This window comes from Xiphias gladius, chromosome 18, assembly GCF_016859285.1.
Source record: "Xiphias gladius isolate SHS-SW01 ecotype Sanya breed wild chromosome 18, ASM1685928v1, whole genome shotgun sequence".
In the NCBI taxonomy this organism is placed as follows: Eukaryota; Metazoa; Chordata; class Actinopteri; order Istiophoriformes; family Xiphiidae; genus Xiphias; species Xiphias gladius.
The window spans coordinates 22,801,270-22,817,354 of NC_053417.1; the positions used below are offsets into that span (position 1 = coordinate 22,801,270).

Sequence of the window (16,085 nt, forward strand, 5' to 3'; positions counted from 1 at the left end):
AAGGGCTAGCGGGTGGGACGGAGTTTGTTCTCGGGAGAGAACTTGAAAATTCAGCAAGATATGCAAAAAAAAGGCCATAAAGATACTGTTTATTATATGGTAGATCAGACAAGGTGGTTGAGGTCTTTTACTGGTAGGTGATTTATACTGAAATTGAGTTTCAGGGTTATTGCCTTTTTTTTTTTTTTTTTGTTTACTGATAAGCGTGCCAGGGCCATATCTGAAATAGCCCAGCTGTTTTTGAATGTCATGCTAGTCAATCAAATATTTTAAGCGGTGTAATTTCACTAGGCTGTAACTGAGGAAAAGAATGTAGAGCATTGGTTTACTGATTTATAAAACAAATTACTCTGGATAACCCCATTTGCATTTTTATTTCTGATGACTTAAGGTAACAAGCCATGCAAAACTTCCCATACGCTTCACTCACTGTATACTAAAAATAAAAGGCTAGTTTTATCACCCCATAGAGAAAGTCATCTTTCACAAACTGATACATAGAAAAACAAACAAACCATCCATCTTTGTCTCTGCTTCTTGAATGGTAGTTTTGCCCACTTCTTAAGTACATGCGAATCAATAGTATATATTTGTCTTTCCTTTTCCCCTCTCTATACTCTCCTTTCCTATCCAAATCCCCAACATCTTTTGCTCTGTTTGATCTCATTTAGGTGCAGGGAGCAGTGTGCACCACAAATGCAACAGCGCCAAACACCGCATCATCTCCCCTAAAGTGGACCCTCGCTCAGGGGGTTACAGCAGTGCCCACTCTGAGGTACAAAACAACGATGTGTCGGAGGGGAAGACCGAGCACAGTGCCCATGGGGGAGGCAAAAGCTCTGGGGGAGGCGGAGGGGGCAGTGCCAGGGAGAAACGCAATGGCAAAGTTCACAAGCCTGTCCTGCTGCACCAGAACAGCACAGAGGTATCATCCACCAACCAGGTTGAGGTCCCTGACACCACGCAGAACTCCCCAGTCTCCATCAGCAGTGGCCTCAACAGCGATCCAGACATGGCTGACAGCCCTGTGGTGACAGGGATGAGCCACGTGGCCTCTGTCATGTCTGGCCTGTCCCAGAGTGTCTTTATGTCTGAGGTCGCTGGAGATCCTGTCTACAGCATGTCTCCTACTGGGGGTCCCAACACTCACCTGATGGGTGCAGATGCCACCTCACAGGGCCTGGTGCTGTCTGTGACCTCTGATCGTCACAAGTTTGCCTTCCCCAGTGGAGGAGTAGGGGAACCTGGGACTACAGCAGCAGGAGACAGTCTGTCCATGTTGTCTACAGCTGGCGTGTCTGAGGAGCTGGTGCTCTCCAGCAGTTTGGACTCTGGAACCATCAAGATCCCAGAGACCAATATGAACTTTGACCCCGACTGCTTCCTGAACAACCCCAAACAGGGCCAGACCTATGGAGGTAGTGCACTGAAGACAGAGGGCAATTCTTCCTCAACCTCATCTTCCTCCGGTGGCAGCAGTAGCACCAACGGCAGTCTGCAGCGCTCCCCCACCATGTCAGACAATGGCTACACCTTCAGCTCAGCTTTGGTAAAGAATATCAAGACAGAAGACACATCATTTGAGCAGCAGCTGGCCAAGGAGAGTGGCTACCAGGTGGGGCCAGTAGTAAACTGCAGTGGGGTGTCTGTGTCATCTGGTGCTGGTTCAAGCCAGGGCAGTCTTACTCTGACCCCAGCAGGCTCCCTGCTTCCTTCTGGTGGGGGTCTGAGTCCCAGCACCACCCTGGAGCAGATGGATTTCAGTGCCATTGATGCAAAGCAGGACTACACTTCCAATGCAACCGCAGTGAGCTATGGTCAAGCCATGTCCAGTCCTCACATGCAACACCAGAATCGTTCGCCCAGCTTCTTCCTCCAGGATGCCTCTCAGACTGGCCAGGCTCAGCAGGGGAGGCCGAGCATGGGCCAGAAAACACATTTGATGGAGCACAACTCCCACGACTCTGGAGCTTATATGGGGCTGCAGGTGGTGAAAACAGACTCCCCTGGTAGTAATGGCCACCTCCACCACCACCACCCAGCCCACCAGACCCAGCACAGGGCCAACTGTAATGGAGGATCACCCACAGAGGGTCCTGGCCAGGCTGGCTCTCTCCAGCTTCTCCAGTACCAGGGAACGTTTCCTGGGCTTGGCACTGAGCATGAGGAGGTGGTGGGTCTAGAACAACCAGGCAGTGTGAGTTCAGTTCAGGCTGGAGGCACTGAGAACGGAGCTGAGAATCTACTTAAGCCGGGAGACCATATCCAGGCATGTAGGGCAGGAAATGGAGAGGGAGGGGGTCCAGAGCACTACATGCAACAGGCTTCGGATGGTGGTGGAGGAGGGACTGGAGGTGCAGGAGAAGCAATTCATAATGGAAACAATAATGATAGTAGCAACCGCTCCCAGCAGCAACAGCAGCTGCAGCCTCTCCTCCAAGGCACAAGCATGGTCCAGGGACTCTATAACGCTGTCGGCACCCACCAAGGCCTCAGTGGAGGAGCCAGTAATGGAGGAGCAGGGGGGACAGGCATGGAGATCAGTCTGGATCATTTTGACATCTCTTTTGGAAACCAGTTCTCGGACCTCATTAATGACTTCATCTCAGTGGATGGCAGTGGAACCGCAATGTCAGCTGGAGGAGCCCTGTATGCTCACCAGCTAGTCACATCCCACAGCTCTGAGAGTCAGAACACAGCTGGTGGGCCCCCCCAGCAAGGCCAGGAAGATGGAGGGGCCAGGGGCCCTGGCTACAGCAGCTCAGAGCTCTGCCTTCAGCCCTGCTGCAGCCCCCAGTCTCTGAGTGGAGGGACCGGAGCAGGGGGAAACACAGGAGAGGCAGGCTCATTGTCCTATATGAATGTAGCAGAGGTGGTTTCTGCAGCTGTAGCCCAGGGTGCTCTGGGGATGCTTCAGGCCACAGGCCGACTCTTCATGGTCACTGACTACTCTCCTGAGTGGTCCTACCCTGAGGTGAGTGACAGGGGACTTTATTTTATTCAAAACCAGTGACCAGTGGCCATCGTTTCTTTTGGTTATAACAATTATGTACCAGCCTATTGGCTGAGATGTTGAGTCACAACGACTCTATTCAACAGACTTTCAAAGACTCAATTCTGCATTTCGACCTAGAGCAGTCTAATAGGTTGTAAATAGATTAAGTTTAGCCCATTTATCTAAAGTAGCTATTTTTTTTAATATCAGCAAAGGGAAAAGATTAAATTTAAAAAAAAAAAACTATTGGTAAACTAGAATGGCACTCAGTAGAGCGCATACCTATGCCAAGGCCAAATATTGACAAAAATGTCAAAAAATCTCACAGTGTTAAGGAAAGTGATAGAAAATTTGGTGCAGATCGGTTCAGTGGTTTTTGCATAATGCTGCTGACAAATAAACAAAAAAACCAACAAAGCAACAAACAGACACAGGTGAATACATAACCTCCTTGGGTTACAGCAAAAATGTTAATTTGTACATTCATTTATAGACCCAGAGAATGGTGACGAGGCAGATGACAAACTGAAGTTTTAGCTAAAAAGTACACACACAAGTCTAAAAACTATTTCAAGTGTTCACTGATGCAGAGGCAAAAAAACAGTGGGCCGGAGAAAAATTGACCCTGCTACATACAAGTGTCAATCAATATTTTTACTATCTTTTGATTACCCAACACCCACCCCTGTAGGCTTTAAATAGTTTGTACTTGGCTTATGAACAGCTGCAGCTGTGGTCAGCCTGAATTCATGTCACTTGTCTTAGGACATAATATCCACTGGGTATATCACGAAATGTCCCCCTCACTTTTCAAAATCCTATTTTTGTCCCTTTCACATGCGTCCTCTTACTGTCTGGGCACCATAATCCAGAAGAGAGAAGCTCTGACTCAAGAAAACTGTTAATAAACTCATTCAGGTCGCATTCAGTTTTTACTGTGTGCTCACAGCAGTGAGCTATACAAGCAGCAGCGCTTTGCTGACTGTTTTTTGCCACAGGTTTTGCTTCTCAGGCTACATACAGACTACCCTCTGAGTGGTGGAGCTTGTTGGAGCAGCAGACACTAATCAGCGCTGGAAAACATCTTCTTCATGTTGTTTGGGTTAAAAAAGATCATTTCATCTATAGCTTTATTTACAGTCATTATTTTACTAAAATGCATTGAATATTAACTTAATAAGGCAGTAAAGAACATTTCTCTTCTTAGCAATGATTCAAATAGAACGTTATCATAAAGCTTAAGATCTCTATCAGTGAAACTAAATGAGACCTAGCGTTAGTGCATTAATAACAGTAATTTGCATAGCTTTTTTTGTTAGACTACCATAATTATGGAGAGCATTCCAGCCAATTTCATTATTATATTTAATTTGCTATCATATAAGTGTACATAATTCATAGTTAGTATTTCAATAACAGGTTTTCAAATAGGCAAAAAAGGCAAACTGACATGGAAAGATAGATATAATTTTTAGCCACCTTTCAAGCCTAACTGGGGTGAGCGTTTGATACTAAAGATAGATAGCGGTTACACAATCACTTGAAATTCTTGTATCCCAAAATTCAAAAGCAGCGAATAATAAGCACAAGAGTGAAAACAATTATGTCCATGCAAAATGATTATTGTTAATAATTAAAGAAGTGATTATAAATTAAAATAAGAATTAAGAAGATGGAAAGAGCGTGGATATGTGAAATGTTGCCTAAAGAGATTATTTTTCAGGCTAAGGTTGGAAAAGCTTTTGCAGTCCTGACTGTGATGATCGGCTCTTCTCATTATTGCAGAGCCAGTACAGTCATCTGGTGTGGTGTGCCCAGAACTTGTCTGCAAACCTTTGGTGGCCAGGATGTTGAATTTGAAAACCACCAGTCATAGGGCGCTAGTAGTGGAAGTGTGTGTAGGCGTGATGGCATGCTGCTGTGGCTTTCAGTAAATCAGTCTGGATTCTAACATATAGCATCAGCTAAATGTCTGAAATAGAAATGTAACACAATACAGATGAGAGAAGTTGTGCTAACAGAAAAGAACTGCGCTAGCATTCTAGATGAAAATGAATTCTAACTATCTCACTGAAATATCTACCAAAAATAATTAGACTTTTAATATAAGCACCAGATTCGCCTTTTTCACCACTCTCTTATATAATGCACAGTCTTGTCAGTGCTACAATTCTGTCGTCAGTAGTCATTCCCTCTTCCAGCCTCTGGAGGGTAGCATGATAGTTTAATGCCAGGGTTGGTTGATTGTTTTAGTAAAATTGGTGTAGTAAAAATAATGTCAGTTATCCACATGATGGCAGCAGAGATCCGAATAGGCCAGATGTTTTCTTTTCCTTGGTGTCGTTCTTATCTTTGCACCCTAGATGGCATGGTAGAAACAAATACTGCACTCAGGGACACTTGAACTGGACTTGGCAGGTGTTTTATGATTTTTTTTTTAAATCCAATTTTCCTGCTTTGCAGGGTGGAGTTAAGGTGCTGATCACTGGGCCCTGGCAAGAAGCCAGCTCAAACTACAGCTGCTTGTTTGACCAGATCTCGGTCCCAGCCTCTCTCATCCAACCTGGGGTGCTGCGCTGCTACTGCCCAGGTAAAAAAAAGCTCACACCTACACTCATACACTACCGGTCAAAAGTTTTAGAACACCTCTATTTTTCCAGTCAGTATTTAAATTCACATAATTCAATTTCTCAGTTTTTCTGAAATTAAAGCATAGGAAAAAAAATAAACAATTGAAGATTTTTTAAAAATCCAATGATGGAATCTTAAATTATAAATTTAATCGAAATTTTTGATTCATTCAGCAGCCAAACACACTGGCGACCTTCTTTCTACAATGGCAATTAAGCATTGTTCAGAAAGTTAATCCCAACACTGTTTCAGAAGTTCCCGCTTCTGTCCAGTTCCTCCCAAACCACCTCGATAGAGTTTAAATCTGGAGACTCTGGTGGTCTTCCATAATGAAGAAGCCAGCGTTTAGTTCTGTGCATCTAATGTATTGGGTCATCATCTTGCTGTAGGATAAACCCCGGACCAAACAGTCTGTTTTCCTTTCTTACTTGCCTTTTTTTCACCGTTCTGATCTCACCATTGTCCAGACAGAAGGTTTGTAAGTATGCAAAACAAGTTGGGACACCTGTCGGAATTGTTTGCATTAACTTTCAAGGCTTCATTTACTTCCATTATTGCAGGAAAAGTGTAAGTTTTACATGAAATTTTGAAATTTACTTGATTTTTCAGTTTTTGGTGACCTAAACTTTTTTTTTTTTTTACCTCGGGTAGTTTTTTCCACTTACCTTTGTACCACTGAAGGCTGTTCGCTGAACTGGAACAGCTTAAATTTAGATAAAAACTGGAAAAACGGGGAGGGGGTCCTGAAGTTTTTGGCCGGTAGTGTACATCAAAGAAGAGAAGGGACATTGATGAGGAGGTTTCACCAGAGGAGCTTCTAACATGTTCAAAGCTACTCTTGATGTTTCAGTATTAGCAATATCTTCTCCTGGTAAAATTTCTGTCGAAAAAGTAACATTTTACACATTTTTAACATTTAATGCCTTTTTCTGTTTTTTGTTTTTTCTGTTTTCTGTTAGGATGGGTGGGTGTGTTGCTGAGGTTTAGGTTTATTAATAAAAAAAAATGTATCTATCACATGCAGTATAAAATAAGCTTTCATTCATTTGTTTGAAGTATCAGTCTGTAGGCTGTTAATATGCAGATTATCTGGTCATAAAGATTTTTGTGTGTATTACGGATTCATACACATACATTTTAAAGGAAAGTATTTGCTTTTACAAATTCATCTCTATAATATTTAGATAAGGTACTATATATCAAAACAGTCAAAAATGTATCTTTACTGAAATGATATAAAAATAAAGCAGGAGGAACCTGATGACCTTGTGAGTCAACATTTAGATTCTAAAGTAATAATGTAACTTAAGCCCTAAATTATATTTTTGTTTACACTGAGATTAATTGTGCATGGAAAAGTGAGGCAGTCACTGCTGATAAACAGATCTGGCCAGGTAATAGCGACAGTGTGTGTACTGTATATGCACTAAATTCATATTATCCTCCCCCTCCCCAGCTCATGACACAGGTCTGGTGACGCTACAGGTGGCTGTCAGTAACCAGATCATCTCCAACTCGGTGGTGTTTGAGTACAAGGCCCGCGCTCTTCCGTCACTGCCATCATCTCAGCACGACTGGCTCTCACTGGATGGTACGTTTCTCCTCAGTTTTACGTAAGCGTTGGTCCCTTGTGCTGACTCTTCCTATCCGATTTCGATCCTTTTTTCCTCTCTGTCTTCATTTCTCATTCACTTCTTTGTTTAATTCTTGATTTCTCTCCATCTTCTCTCTTCCCTCTTTGAATTCTTCTATGTGGCCCTTCGAATCTCCTGTTGCCTTATTAATTTTGTTAAGTTTGATTGAGGATCTGCTGAATCGTCATGCATTACAAATCCTCTCTTTCTTTGCTTTAAACTAATTACTCACAACTTACACATTCAATAGTTCTCCCTTGAGCCAAACAAGTCGGCAGGACGTTATTAAATGCTTAGAAAAGTGCCAAAACATAAAGTGTGCTCTTACATTTTTACACACTTATGTATCTTCATATGTAGTAACATCATGTTATATATTTTGAGTATATATTTTGTGGAGAGAGATCATTAATTTAACTCTTGCAATGTATGTTTATGGCCACTGTTAAATGCTGCACAAATATTAACATTGAATTGAAATTTGGTTGGGATTAATGTTATTAAATATTGTATATATCATTGATGGCTGATTAAATACAGTGGGGGAAATAAGCATTCAACATGTCAACAGTTTTTTTTATTAAACACAGTTTCAATGCAGCAATTCACATGAAAATTTTCACCAGACATTGGTATTAACACCAGAAATTCACACATATAAAGAAACCATAACATTATAATCCATAAATAAAGTTGTGTTTAGTAAAGTGGACAGTAAAAAAATATAAATAAAGTGACATGGGATAAACGTTTTGATCACGCTAACTGAAATTGATTTAATACTTGTTGGAGAAGCCTTTGTTTGCAATGACAGCTTCGAGACGCTTCCTGTATGAAGAAACCAATCGCTCACGGTGCTCAGGTGGGATCCTTTATCCATTCTTCTGGCAACATATTCATCTGAAGAAGTTCCCGGTACATGGCTTCAATCATCTTCCCTTCAATAATATGGATTCTGCCACTACAATGAGAAGACAAACATTCCCATACCAGGACGCTGCCACCTCCAGACTTCACTGCTGGCATGATATTTTTTGGGGTCATATGTGGAGCCATTTGTCCTCCAAACAAGGCGTGTGGTATTATTGCCAAAAAGTGAAATTTTTGTCTCTGCTGACCAGACTGCATTCTCCCAGTAGTTCGCAGGTTTTTCCAAATGTTGTGTAGAAAACTTCAAACAAGCTTCAACGTGCCTTTTCTTCGATAATGGAGTGGTCCTTGGCTCTTGAGCTACTGATGGTGGAGTGATGTTCCTTCCACCTGCGGATAAATGCCCAAACGGTGCCTACTGGAACATTTGGGAGTTGCGAAATCCTTCAGTAACCAACGCCATTGTTTTGTGGCACAACAATCTCGTTGCAAAGGTCTTGGGAAGGCTCTTTGCCTCTACACATCATGAGATGTTTCTTGTGTGACGGCTTGGTAGAAAATGATTTGTATGCTTGCATTGAGAGGTGGGTGAGCCCTTTTCTAACCGTTCAATATGCACTAACCCAGCTGAATCTAATTTGCGCAGGTAGGAGCTGGAACTGCTTAGTAAAATCAGCTGGTGCCTTGCCTTGGTTTATTGCTTTTCTTAGTGTGTTCAGTACTTCCTTCCTGTGTTATTCCACTTTATTAAACTCTAATGTTATGATTGATCTTTATCTGTGTGAATTTCTGGAGTCAATACCAATGTCTGGCCTAAAACCCATGTGAATTGCTGCATTGGACCTGTACTTAATTTTTTTTTTACGTTGACGCGGCGAATACTTATTTTCGCCACTGTAAGTGAGAACTTTATAGAAGCTTTAACTTTACTTTCAGAGATTTTGGACAGTACATTTTGTAGGTAATACGGCTGACTTTCAAATTGCACTTAAAAACTAAATTATCTGAATTTAGACTATAACAAATGCAACTTTGAATAATACTGCTACATTCTACAGCATATGAATATTAGATAAATATTCTTGATAATATCGTGATATAGATTTCAACCATGCTGTTCAGCCCCACTTGGTATTACCCAAGAGAAACTGATTTGAGTGTTAACTCTGTTGTGCTAAAACTTTGCAGCCTGTTGTTCTGAGATGTGCAAATTTAATACCACGTCATATTCAGAGTTTGATTTTAAGATCCGTTCAGTGAAAGAATCCCCATTGACTCATCTTGCCTATGTTACAATCAGCCGGTAAGACGTGTATCCAGCGGTGCACATGCAGTGACAGATCTGGACGCTGATGTTTATGATTATTTGCAAATAATGTTAAAATTGCTATGTGTGGCCCCCTTACAGTAAGAAAGCTTTGGTAGATCAGGATTTTAGAGGTCCTCTACATATAACAATAGGTGCTGCAGGGCTGGCAAATTTCCATTCGGTTTCTAAATTCAAGCTAAGTCTGTGAGTCGGAAGACCTACTGTAGGCCTGTTCAGCAGGGTATAATGAGTGTGTAAGTCATTGTATGTTTGTGTATGCGTGTATGTGTGTGTGTGTGTGTCTGTGTGTGTGTGTGTGTGTGTGTGTGTGTGTGTGTGTGTGTGTGTGTGTGTGCTGCTGCTGCTGGGGAAAGCATTGCTGCAGTGCTTCAGCATTGACAGGATAAAGTAGGGCACTGTGAAGCACAGGCTCACAGGACAGCTGCATTGCAGACGGCCCTTGAGGGAGTGGGAGTGAGTAATCGAGAGCTGGCGGCTCCCATACAAGGCAGTAGCAGTGGATCCCTCCGCCATTCATACCCTACTGCCTCACTGGCCCATTCACAGAACCGGTTAAGGAGGAGCTGGCTGTCTCAGGGGTAACACAGGAAAAACACAGCCCACCCTATTACCTTACATCTATTAACCCCTTTTCTGCTATCTCTCTCACTATTTGTTTCATGGCGATCTGGAATGTTGTATTTGAGGATGGCGAAGACAAGAAGCGACCCACAAAGATCATCGATTGCAGTTCTGCTGGATTTCATCTTAATTTAGCCCTCTTGCATCCGGCTACTGATAAATCGTTTGTTGCGAGACTTATTAGAGCAGGAGATCCACAGTCTGACACATTATCTAGAAAAAGGCATTTGCCGTACCTGAAAATAGCATAAAATAAGTTGAAGATCACACAGCTCTGAGAATGTGTGATACTTGAAAGGAAATGTGATGTATAAATACCATTTTGCTTTGTTCCAAACAAGTTTATACAAATGATGTATCATTATATCAAGCTGTCACCTGATGTGGCACCAGGTGAGTTTCTGTGCATTCCTGTGAGTGTGAGAGAGAGAGAGACAAGGGAGAGGGTTAGCCTTTCCAAAGGGGAAGGATTGTTTCCTGTGAAATATTGAGGTGTGCCAATCACATACACATTACTGCGAAGAATTAGTGCCCCCCCCCAGGATTTAGCAAATGCTTGTGGCAAAAGCGCGAGTGACCAACAGCTTCCAGCGCACGGTGGACGGCGACGCACTTTAAAACCCACGAAGGTTGCTAGAGGATAAGTCCGGGTTGATTTGCCCGCCATTGTTTGCCCCCTGAAATCATTGAGCAGTTAAATTTCCACTGTGGTATCTAGACCGTACGACTCGTTTCAGAAGTGGGGCGGGATGTAGCCACTGGGGTATGCGTACTCGTCGATAATACCCACAGTCTTGAAGCACGACGGATGAAGCGAAGAGCATCTGCACAGCTCGTGTAGTGAAGCCTGCTGGCCATTTAAGAGCCCGCTTCCAAAACACGAGTGCCAGCAGACCTGTTACCTAACGTGGCCGTCAAAGCTCACGCTGCTCAACCCCTACAGTCGGTCACCTGATTGACTGTGGGCTGCTGACATTACGTGTCATCCGTGCAATAGGCCATTTTGTCCCGAGTCTGCAGCGGCGTGCCACGGCCCTTACAGCTTTGTGGGTTGGCTCTCCCGCGGAAGACTCGCCGTTCTATCATGTGCTAATGGCACAGCTGCCTGCCTGCCTGCCTGCCTGCCTTGATTTGTCATAATGCAGAGTGGGGGAAGGGGCGCCTTTCTCTGCAGCACTGCAGGTACGGAGCCATGGGCAGGACAGGGAAAAAAAAAAAAAAAAAAAAAGGCTGTCGGAGCTGCAGAACACTCACCGTCCGCCCCAAAATAAGTCCCCGAGCTCAAATCCCACGACCCCGAGCCGGGAGAGGCTCGCTGGGAACTGCCAAAAATGACAGCCCCCGCATAGTGGCATACTGACTGTTAGTGTGCACGGGAGCGTATTGACAGTACCGACTGAGCGTAACTACACCGGCGTGACAAACGGCAGACCGTGCACACACACACACACACACACACACAATGCAGGAGCGGAGGGGTGGGCGTGTTTGGGTAAACACGGTAAACCGCCGCAAACAGAACACGATTTAGTTTCAGACGGCAGCTGGGCTGGGAGAAGGCGAGCCCCCCCCGTCTTTTGCGCGGTTTTCTGCCGACTCTCGCCAGTCCGGGAGAGCCTCCGTGCGGGAGCACTGTGAACTGAATCCACCGCCACAAGCGCGTCGAGCAGAGTGGAGCTATTTGAATAAAAATTAAAAAAAAAAAAAAAAAATTATTATCATAGGCCAGAAATAACCAATAATAAATAACACTGAGATGAGGAGCGAGCTCTGAGAAGCGGGACCACGGCTCGAGGAGGAGGCGGCAAAACGGGGGGATTGGGGAGTCTGTTTACCGGCGGCACGTGCGCACAACGTCTCCTAGCAGCGGTATTTTGTCATTTTACTGCAGGCTGGTACGGCAGCGACTACTAGAAACACCGGGGAAGTGTGTGTGTGTGTGTGTGTGTGTGTGTGTGTGAGGTGAAACGAGTGAGGAGGAGGAGGAGGAGGAGGGGGCTACTGGAGGAAGAGGAGTAGTGAGCGGTCTTCCTCCCTCTCTCTCTCGCTCTCTCTCTCTCCCTCCCTCACCTCACGTCGCTCTCTTCCTTCACTTTGTTCTATTGTTGACGAGTGCTCTGTTGAGACTGAGAGCCAGTCTACACCAAGGATACATTTGTTTTTATTTTATTTTTCATTTATTTTCGTTTTTTCCTTTCCCGTATAACACCACGCAGTATAGCCCGACCGTCAGACTGTGGGGGCAAAACTGCAGTTTGAGTGAAATGCAGCTTTGGTTGGACTCCTCTGGGTCAGGATGCCACTGAATGACACCTGCATTTCCTAAAAGACCAAAAAGAGGCAGTGTTTTTTTGGCTTTGAGGTGGACTCTACCCATGGAAAATAAAATAGAAGGTTAGAAGTGTTAAGTTCAACCTATGGCTGTAGTGCTGTGCTGTGCTGTGTTGGTGTTGTGTTTGGGCTGTTTTTGTTTGTTTGTTTTGTTTTGTTTTGAAGATTCCGTGCGTTTTCTCGTGTGTGCCACTAGAAGTTGGAAGTTCCACGTTTCTCCGAACACCCCGCATGCGGAGTTACTGTGATTTCGTGTCGTCCAAACGTGTCTGTGCCGTAGCTGTGGGAGTTTTGATTTTTGTTTGTTGTTTGTTGTTTGTTTGTCTTAAATAAACGGTCCGTTTTGGCCACATGCTTCTTCGAGTGCTTCGTGCGACTCTGCCTCGTTGCAGAACACTGGAGAGTTGGCGCCGGTAGTAGCCAACTCCTGACTCACGACCAGCGCTTGGAGAAATCAGAGACTCCTCAAGACGCCTTCGATGACAAAAATGTTATTTTTCACTTCCTGGCATTTTGAGCCGTAAGAGAAGTTGACTTGCGGCTCTCCTCTGCCTGTTTTCCAGTACTCGGTACTCTTGGCAGAACCGGGTTTCCACATTACGAGGACTCGGGACCGTCTCTCGACTGTTACCGTGTGTTTTGCGAGCTGCCTGCGCCGTTTCACGTGTCGTTGAAAGTACGGCAGTCGCTCTGGTCCAGCGCATCGGAGGGCTGCCGCATAACCCGATAACCTCGGCGCTGCTCCGGTTGTCGTCGCCGGTGAGATCTGCTTGTGCTGGCGTTCCGTGGTTCAGACTGCGCCCGGTGCCGACCGTATCAGTGGCTCGGACCGATGAGGCAGTTGAGGTGCAGTTCAGCGTATAGCAACTCCCCGTTGCTACGGTAGTCCGCCGAGCGCCGCCGCGGAGAACTTCCAGCGGCACAGATCGGCGAACGGCATCTTCACCTCAGGCCCGTTCGGTCCTCAAACGTTGCTTGGGCTTTAGAGCTTTCCAGAATATTTTAAGGGGAGAGGGCTGCAGATATACATTTGTCTACCTGTTGCTCGTCAGCGAAGTTCTGAGTTTTCCTATATTCAGTGAGTAGAAGGAGATGCATTGCCCATATTGTCGCCTCTGAAAAGACCCGTGAAATACACAGTACAATAGACCATAGTTGCAAAGTCTTGTAGAATAGGTTTTTGCAAATGTTGTATGAATCACCACAGTGCGTTTTTATGTTTAAATGGGTGCAATGCATCTGCATTCATTGCAGTGTTTTGTGGCAACTTTAATGCAAATTGGTTGATCTGGTCTGTTTGGCAGCAGTAGGAACAGTGTGTATCTTGGCTGAACTTCACAACAGCATGTAGCCTCTTTTAGTTGTACTAGTGGTAGTAATGTTAGCAATATAGTGGCCCCTGTGGTGGTCCTGTGCTTGCTGCAGAAGCAGCATGGGTAGCAATGTTAATAATGATCATTTCACTTTGATTATAGTTTTGTCCCCTTTGCCACTGCAGCCCTAAATAAAACCCAATTGAATGTTCAATAGATATGTGCATGTGTGGGTGTGTATTTGGGGACACACGTAGGGGCATGGGGTTGTGAAAACAAATTTTCCTCCTGGGGCAATAAAGACTGTTTATCTCTCTATCTATGAATCTTATTATCTGTGGAAATGTTGTTACTAATATTAAAAGTGATATCATGGTATAGCAGATGTAGGGTACCAATAATATAAAAAATAACAGCTTGTATTATCCCGCTCTAATGTTAGAGGCAACAATGTTACTGCCTTAGCACACATAATATTAATACCATGAGCAGTATCAATAGTAGTAGTTCCAGTAACAGCAGCACTGATGTAGGAATGCTTATGCCTGGAGGTGATGGGTTACCTCAGACTACAGGGTTTAAAAAGACGGGGACGTTTAAGAAAAACAGTTATTTGGAGAGAGCACGTCATTTCTGTCACTGACTTCTAATATTCTTAATTTGATTTCTTGATTTTTTTTTTTTTTCTCACATTGGTGCGCTTTATTTATTCAACAGTATATTTCACCACCATACAATCGACTTAAGTCCAAGATATAGTGGGTAGACATAATCACAGCATGTCTATCTAATGCAATCCCATATAATAGTCATGCAGTGGATTCTACAGTTGTGAAGCTTAATGTGTGTAGTTTGGGGTGGGACTGTCAAAGAGGTGTTGAGTAAAGCCTTTGGTCCCTTTTGAAGCTGTAGTTTGTTGCTTGCATTTGGTTACATTATGTTGTGCATCAGCCAGAATATGTCAGTGCTGTGATTTTAAAATATGCATTCAGCTGCCTACCTCTGTCCAAACAAGACCCAGTCTGCTATGAAGCACGAGGGGATAATGTGTTTTTTCTGTATTCTCAGCTAAGTGTACTGCATATTAATAAGCATAAACCAGAGAAAGTGCTTTTATGTTTATGTTGTTAGCTATGCTTTGCATTTGTGGGTCAGTCAGCTAACATGCTTATCAAATTCAGCTTCGGTCCCTGTTCATGCTGTTAAGTTGTATCCCTCTGAGTTGTCATAAAACCAAATTAAAATGGGGGGGGGGGCAATATAAATAGTCTCACACCAAGCATAACTTATATCACATTCAAGTTTAAATGGCTCTAAATCTCTATCTATACCCATTCTCCCGTTGTAAATTACAATTGTACACAATATTCTGTAGATAGCATTCCAATATATTATATATATATATATATATATATATATATATATATATATATATATATATATATATATATATTATATATATATAGATCGATAGATAGATAGTATATAATATATTCCAATATATGACAAAAGACTGAGATGTGCTTCTAAGTGCCATGTTAAAATCGACTGAGAGAAAAAAGGAGAACAGGCTGAGAATCCTGTGTATGCAGTCTAACTGTGTTGTCTTACTATTAATGGAAAGCTTTGGAGACGTCCTGTCCCTTGGGCCGTGGTGTTTTATATCAGATTGATTCATCTTTGAAATTATTTCTCTACTCATCTCTCATTTGCACTCCTCCCTGCAGCTCATGTGTCAAGCAGTCTATAGTTGTTTATGCAAATAGGAAGCTAATGTTATGTACTTGTTACTGTATCAATTGAACACCTGCAACAAAATCAAACTACCCTACTTTCCAAGACAAAAAAACAATACTGCATCACTCTATTAGTGTGATGGCGGATGACAGTAAATCCCCACGGCGTGCACTCTTGGCATTTTACCTTCAATGTGACACAGTGTATCTATTCAGCATTCAGACTGTACTCATATTGACCTATATAGCTGGGCAAATGCCAGTAGGTTAAGAGCTGCTGCTGCGTTGTGGCAGAACAGAGGAGGATCATTCAAGCACTGTGACCTTATTTTGCAGTCATTAAACTGTGTATATGGTTGAGAAAAAACCTATTTTTGTGTGGAGCTGTCAGGATTCAGAATTGCCTGACAGAACATAATAATTTCCTAATATTATAATTTTACCCACCTGTTGCTGTTGTAATTTGTTCATATACTGCAAGCGAAATGGCTGGCATAGCTTTTGTTTTTGGTCTTTAAATCAAAATGTTGACATCGAAGCTGATTGCCTTGTGCGTGAAAGATTTCTGCTGTTGTGTACAGGATGCAAATTGTTGTAAGCAGGGCCAGTACAGCTATAAGAACA

General features: G+C 43.4%; 1 protein-coding gene across 1 annotated transcript in view; it reads left to right on the forward strand.

The window, feature by feature from the left end:
* Window positions 1–16,085, forward strand: part of camta1a (calmodulin binding transcription activator 1a) — a 279,419-nt gene that overhangs the window by 247,193 nt on the left and 16,141 nt on the right. Inside the window, exons 8-10 of the mRNA XM_040152963.1 lie at window positions 672–2,974; window positions 5,459–5,585; window positions 7,083–7,217. Of these exons, the coding sequence (XP_040008897.1) occupies window positions 672–2,974; window positions 5,459–5,585; window positions 7,083–7,217 (2,565 nt within the window). The remainder of the gene's footprint in view (window positions 1–671; window positions 2,975–5,458; window positions 5,586–7,082; window positions 7,218–16,085) is intronic.